The sequence below is a fragment of the Tupaia chinensis genome, unplaced genomic scaffold (genome assembly GCF_000334495.1).
Source record: "Tupaia chinensis unplaced genomic scaffold, TupChi_1.0 Scaffold143996_1, whole genome shotgun sequence".
NCBI lineage: Eukaryota > Metazoa > Chordata > Mammalia > Scandentia > Tupaiidae > Tupaia > Tupaia belangeri.
In genome coordinates, this window is record NW_006203847.1 from 1,221,650 (window position 1) to 1,229,206 (window position 7,557).

The following is a 7,557-nucleotide window of genomic DNA, read 5'->3' on the forward strand; positions in this document are numbered from 1 at the left end:
AAATTGGTTCTCAAGTTGAGAAAAATACAGGCAGTTTACCTCCGTAAAATAATTTTGGATACTTTTTCTTTCTCAAAAAGCAATAGTGAAGTCACTTGCAGGAAAATAAGTTCCACATAGAGTTTCTTTGAGAAATAAAAATACTGAAAAAAAAATTCTGAGCGACAGTAAAGTTTAATGAGAAAACATATATGTAATCATTGTTTAGCAAGAATAGCACCTTCTCAATCACTCAAGAAAAAGATTGCATGAAGTACAATTTCTATGAATTCTCAAATCCAGACTTGATTTGTAAATGATACACATTAACCCTATTATAAGAAAGGAAAAGGAATATCACCACAGATAAATATATGGATTATTTTATTTAATTTAGTCTTAATACTTTCTCTTTCTGTGGGAATGCTGCTCAATTGAGCTCCTTATGAAGACATGCAAGATTCTGTGATAGCTGTAGAATTAGCCTATTACATGACATAACACTTTTCAACCTGTCCAATATGTTTTGTCTCTGACCTTAGCCCATAGATCTTGAAATAAGGTCATTTTATGTAGCCCTATGTTTAGGGGCTTTAAAACTCAGCATCTCTCAGTAGTAGTTAATGGTACAAAGCCATTGTAATAGTATAAAGTGATAGTTATCGCATGATATATTTCTCCCTCATTATCTATGTGATACCTATTTATTTAGTGACAGTCACACTATAAACCTCTTGTTCTATCGTGGATAAAGATAGCACTGTGATCACAAACTTAAAACTTCAGTGAAAATAAATTATTTGGTCTTGTTTAGTGTTTTGGTTGTAATAACTCTCAGAAGAATTAGGTATAATTTAATGTCATTCTGCTTTAATGAAAGACTGTAAAGCTTAAAAATTTCATAACTTTGAACTTTAACCTTTTCAATATCCTACCCTTTGATTGGTTGCATATATACCTTTTCCACTCAGGCTACGAAGTTGTAAGCAGTGAAAAATAGAAATGGCTAATGAATCAAACTTTGGGACATGGAAAAGGTCACAGTTGTACAGTTTATTATTATCTTCTAGCAAATATATAGGACATTAAAATTATGATGTTACAGTCTTGTGACAAAGAATATAATGAGAACTATAAATAATAAACAGTATGACATGAAACTTTATGTGATGATTATAACTTAAGGTCGAAAATGTTTAACCTGCTCCCATTATTATTAGAAGAGTCTACTTTGTTCATATTCCTCTTTTCCTTTTGCATTTAGGAGCTTTTAAACCACAGAGTATAAAGAGAAAACACGTATGTTTGAGAGTGTTGAATGCATTGCTTTATGAACACTTCCAAAATTGAATAGGATGCTAAGGTATAAGATTAATATTGGTTCATATTCCACCAGAATAATATTAAAATAGCAATTTTAAAGCAAATCGTCCATTTAATAATAAATGTTTTGCTGTCATTGTGGACACTAGCACATTTATTCATACAGAAGCCATGAATAAACAAAAGTGTTTGAATTTCACTTGCATTTAACAGCAGGATCCTATGCTTACTCTATCCTTACATTCACTGAAACCTGTTACATAGGCACAGGGCTCTAAATAAACTAAAGAAAACATATTTATCCTAAACCACAGAAGCATAAATAAAACTTCAATGCCTCAATTTGCTAATAGTGATTCTTTGTTCCTTTTCTATAGATGTTCTGTGTTTTAAAATGACAGAAAATAACAAACACACACAAGGTGTTAGGAAAGAGAATAGAGGACTGAAAAGGAGTCGATTGTGCTGGTGATACTTTCCTGTTTTAGTGAATTTGTTATGGATTGCTGTAAAATATAAGTAAGGTCTTTCTGAGTGTTTCTCAGAGCTCCTCCTTGGAGAAGGAAAATAGATCCTGTCCTACTGTCACTTACCACACTTTCAGCAACTCTCTAGAGATGCAGCTCGGTCGTTGACACCACAACTTGGTTTCTTGTCAAAATGTCTTTTAACATCTGGCTCAAAAGATATTTTTGATGACTATAAGCATGCCTGAATTCTGTTCATTAAGGCTGAAAATTCAGTAAGTGTTGGTACATTGGGACTAAGCTACCTCATAGTGAGCAGCTGTCAAATGATTTGCTGAATACTTCTGCTCAACCCACCACAGTGAATTGATGGACTTGTGCCAGCTTCAGGACACATACAGAATAAGGGGAATTCTATCATGAACTATCAGATGCTCCTGCTAAGCCCTGTCTTACAACCTGCACATTTAGAACTATCTATATGAAATGATGGAGAAAAAGAACCTTTAAGAATCCATATGTCCCTCTTACCCAAGTAGCGAAGATTCTACAATTGGTGTTAAAAGCACATTCATGCCTTTTTTCTTATAAAGTAGGAGCCTTTGAGGTCCACAGGGCTTGTCAACATCTAGATGACTGGTTAAACAACCTACACCATCAGCACTGGATATGAAAAATGCTTATTTGAAGAACTGTCCTCGAAGACACATTTTTTTTTTTAACAAATTTGCTAAATGCTCACCAGAATGAAACACAGACAGAGAGAGAGAGAAGGAAAACAATAAATGATAAAAAACTCATGGAGAATGGTCATATTCCAATTTCTTCTTCCATTTCTCCTCTTGACATCCTGAGCATTCAGGCACATGCACCTGGCATGTTTTTCAACCCACTGAGTCTGGGACTCAAACTGCCCAATTAGCCAAGTAGAATCCAGCTGCCTTAACTACTGTGCCTTTGACTGGCATGACATTTTCAATTAAGTGGTTATTTCTACACACTTACACTGTGTTTTAGGGCACTTTATAGCACATTAAGCTATATAACTGTCAAAATGTCCATTCTTACAGTATGCCTGTGTCATCCCTTAAATTGTGAAAGCTTCCACTATAGGCATTTTAATAATCTCAGAATCATCATTATTATAGGATCCCATAACAAATTATGAAAAGTTCCGATTCAGCAATGTCTGAAAAAGTACTTTCACAGGAGAGAAATATTTTCATTTGCATTGAAAAGTTCTGAGCATAGAGTAGACCTTAGTTCACAGAACCGGTGATGAGATCAGTCTTGTTCCACCTTGTCCCTGGACTCTTATTAGCCCAGTGCTATCAGTACAAAGTGCTTAACAACAGTGAAAAGTTCAGAAGCAAACAGTAGTTCATCTTGAAGCAGTGATCTAAGAATGTCCCATCTTCCCCCTTCTTCTTTCCTGACTGTTCAGCCTGGTACTGCTTCTAACTGACTGAATGTTGTTATTCTTGCCTCAAATTCCATTTACTATATGGGCAATTTTGACTATTTTGTGAACTTTGGCCTGCCTTTATGGACCTGATCTTAATTCACCCATCCAGGTCTATACAATTCCTACAGCCTTAAGTAGGAATTCTTCACTCTAGACTTGGCCTAGCAAGAACCCAATAGCCCTTCTCTCCAGTCACATTGCCTGAAGAACTCCAAAGACTGTGGTACCAAATTATTCAGAAAATATTTGCATGTGTCTGTTTTACAACCCTGATAGGAAGAGAACAAAATCTAATGTTTAGGCCTGCTGGCTGCCATTTTTAAAAATAATACACAATATTTCAAATTTTAGAATTTTTATTGAATCTCCAAGTATGTAAGGCACATTAGTGCTAAACAAAATATGAAATCATAGGGGATTTGACACGTAAAATTATAAATGAGTGGCTTTTGTCTTTTTCCCCAATCTTTTCTCTTCCCTCTTTTGCCTTCAGATGTGGTCTCTATTTGATGGCACAGGAGCTGGCATTCCCCTAGAAAGGAAATGGGTAAAATAAGGCAGTGGGGGACCAAATATCAGAGGAGGAGCAAAAGCAATGGGCATAGCAAGAAATGGATTGAAACTTGGAGCTTGAGGAGGTAAAAAGCAATGAGCAGTAGAGCAAGAAGATACGCCTGAACTACCTGAAGTCATCGGGACAGGCCTTGGCCAATTATCCATGGGGTGCCAAGGGCTTCCCAGTGGAAAAGAAACATGAGCCAGCCTTGCCTGACAGGCCATTCTAGTATTTCCTGGAGCCACCTCCATCATTACCCCTGATCTAAGGGTGGGAATATGTGGAGGGCCTCTTACTTGTGGGCCTCGGGGTGAAAAGACTCCTTTACCTTGTGGCAAAGGGACATATAACCTGGCATTATTGCCACCTTTCTCATTAATGACACTTGTGCCCCCTACCATCAGTGCAGGGAAACCACCAGACACTTCCAGGGACACATTAATAGAATCCTGTCCCTTCTGCTTTTGGCCTGGCAGCACCTTGGAGCTATTTACTTTTACTGTTGCTAGGGACTCTTCCGCAACAGCAGGTGGTGGCCCATAGGGCTGTCTGAGAGGTCTTGAACTAAGGACAGGAATGCAGGATCCTATTTTCTCAGAGGGGTGCTCCAGTTGCTCTATTTTCAGATGGGTCCGCACACTGAATGGAGGTCTCAGTGGGATGCGAGGTTGGCCCCAGGCCTCTGCATCATCCTTCGGCCTGCAACTTGGAAACTGCAGGGTCATGTTGTGGAGCTGATCCTGGCTCCCGTTTTTGTCCACAGCTACCTCTGTAGGTGAAGGAGTGTGCCCTCCAAGGCTTGCAAAAACAAACATGAAAAAGTTCATAAAATGGAAATGCAGTGACCAGAAAGTATCTAAAATATGCAATTGACTGAATTCATCGGAATATACCATGGAAAAAGGAGTGCCTTTTATTCTCCTACGTGAAGTCACACAAATACTTTCTCAACCCTCTGGCCTCTTTCCAGGTGATTCCTTTTGCATCAGGCTATGTGACTGCCCATCATGGCTACCTTATGGCTATAGTCCATTCCCCATTATCCTACTCCCCGAGGCAGTAAGAAAGCCTTGAAGAATCAGTTAGCTTTTTAGTAAGCATATGATGAAAAATATCAGCTCTTTTATGTCCCTGCAGTATCTATGATCCGCTAAGGCCAGCATTCAGATTCTGTTAGGAGTGTTTTGAAAATGTCTTCTAAGAGAAAACATGTTTCTTTTTTCTCCACAGAAGCCAAGTAAAAGTTAGCTATGTTAGTGAACACTACAGTTTTTCCTTATACAACATAATTCTACTTTAACATTGAATTTTTTAAAAAAAATCCTTTTATTTAATTTTTATCATATCATAGAGAAAGAATTTCCTCATGTTTAAACACCACTGTATAGTCTAGGGATTAGTAACTTCGGTTCCAAATTACATTTAAAATAACCAATCTTAAATTTAGTATTCTTTGTACCTAAATTTATATCCTTTATGGTTTTTCTTCTATGAGCCTCTCCCACTCATTCTAACTCACTCATCCCTGTCCCAATTACACAGTAAAGAAATTCAAAATAACTTTTGACTTTGAAATTAAACAGCTGTAGTCAGTTTTATACTTACACATTTTCAATACAAGCCATGGAGAAATTTGATCAGGACAGCCTTCGTGAGATGGTGGAGAGAACCAGCTGAACGCCCACACCAGCCAACTCAGTCTGGAGAAATGACTGGTGCTTCTGTCTCAGAGAGGCTTGGCAAGTTGAATGAGGCCAGTGACCAACTGCCTCTTTCTAGATTCAGAGTTCTGTTGCTCCGGTTACCAGTTGCTAGGGAAGGGAGGGTGAAGAGGAGCAGGGAAGGGGGAGGGATAAGTCTGTGACACGCCTTTGAAGTTAAATGTGGGACTGCTTTTGGCACAGCAGTAAATGGATGGTAAAGGCCTTTGCTACATTAACTCTGAGACAGGCCAGTTGGAAAGATGAATCATTTCAAGAAGGATTTAGAAGAGTCATGGTGGCATTATCCCTTGTAAGAGTTATTTCTGAAGTTTTAGTTATATACAGTAGTTGTCAAGTTCCCTCTTTAAATTTGGAAATGTAAACTTTTAGCAGAGTACCATGACTAATCTTGTAATTAGAACCTTTAGTTTGTGAGATGCATACTGTTAACTAGTGGAGAAAGAGGTTTGAAGGGTTAAATTATTTTTCAAACTCTGAAGATGAAACACAAATAATACTGAAAGGTCCCTCAAAGAATCATCTTTGCTTTTATTTTTTAACCCCTAAATTTTCATTTCTTTTCTCCGTCTTTCCTTTTAGTTTATGAACTATATGTGTGTATGTATGTGTATTTCCTGTAACAGGGCTCTGGGAATTTTTCTCTAGGTGGACAAAGGAAGATAAAAGGTATAACGGGTATCATAAATTTATTACTATTAGCTCAGATTTTGTCTTGTAACCTTTTTGCATAAGGTACTTTCTATTTTTCCAACCCAGATTTCATCCACTTCTCCCACTTTAAACAAGTATATTTCCCTAGCTTTTATTTTCTAGCATTCATCTACAGTTTAATAATGTTGCACTAAGACAAAGCCATAAACTTGGTCCACTCCCTTAAATTTATCTAAGTTTCAATCTGTGAAGACTAGACCTTGAAGACTGTCTTTTCTTTCTTCTTTGTTTTTTAAATAATTGTTTTATTTAACTTTATTTATCCATTTATTTATTTATTTTAATTTGACAGAGAGGGAGAGAGTGAAAGAGAGAAGAGAGAGTGCAAGAGAAAGTGATAAAGCAAGCCACCAGGTCTGGGACTTGAACCACGGTCAGCCATGTAGGAGTCCAGCGCCCCTAACCACCATACCACCTGCAAACTCCCATTATTCTTAATATCAATACACTGCAATAGTTCAACAGAAATGTATATTTTCATTCTTAAAGAAAGGTAACAGACTCCAACACAATATATTTCAAGGTAAAGATATGAAGAGACAGAGAGAGGACAAGGCATAAGTACATGGTACTAATGCAAAGGAATGGTCACTGCTGTGAAGCGACATGACTTATGATGGAAATGACCTTTTGGGTCTCTAAGTCCACATCTTCCTGCCGGGGTGCCTTGTCTCTGTCTATACACTATTGAGTGTTTTTATCTCATTGAAAGATAAAAACGGCATGTTTCCAACATGTTTCCCAGAGGAAATTGTTCACTTGCCTAGCATGTTTCACTATGAAGAAATCTCTTGATTCTCCAACTTCAATTTCTTTTCTTGCTTCTGTTTATTATGTTCGTTGCCCTTACTTTAAAAAATAAAAATAAAACCAAATCTTGTGATATAATTGTGGTGAATTTGTAAATTTCTTTTAGCCCTTGCCATATCTGAGGGGAAAATGCAACTTGGGTTAATACCTGCTAAGAGCTAGTATGTCATATTAATATAAATAGTTTATGTATGAGAGACTGCATTTTTATTTTCGTCAGGATAATGGCCATGAAAGCTCCAGGAAATCCTTTTGTCCCTATCAAATAATAATAATGGGCTATGGGCTATTTTTATCTATATATACCTAGTTACATATGATCCTAATCACATTACATAATGGTGACGTGTATTATGGGAGCCAAATGACTGACAACAGTGTCGATGTCCATGATGCCTGAGAATTTTCCAAAGTTACAATCAGTACTGTAAATTACTTCATTATTAGCTCAAATTTTGTCATGTAACCTGTTTGCTTTTGTATAAACAATATATCTTTATGGAATGACTACAGCATGGATTC

At 37.1% G+C, this 7,557-nt stretch overlaps 1 protein-coding gene across 1 annotated transcript; it reads right to left on the reverse strand.

Moving 5' to 3' along the window:
* Positions 1-3,604: 3,604 nt before the first annotated feature.
* Positions 3,605-5,531, reverse strand: PRR32 (proline rich 32). Its single transcript, XM_006165691.1, has 3 exons — positions 5,396-5,531; positions 4,285-4,588; positions 3,605-3,766 (listed from the first exon to the last, which is right to left on the reverse strand). Exons 1-3 carry the CDS (start codon positions 5,413-5,415, stop codon positions 3,737-3,739), a joined length of 354 nt encoding a protein of 117 aa, XP_006165753.1. The 5' UTR covers positions 5,416-5,531; the 3' UTR covers positions 3,605-3,736.
* Positions 5,532-7,557: the final 2,026 nt, after the last annotated feature.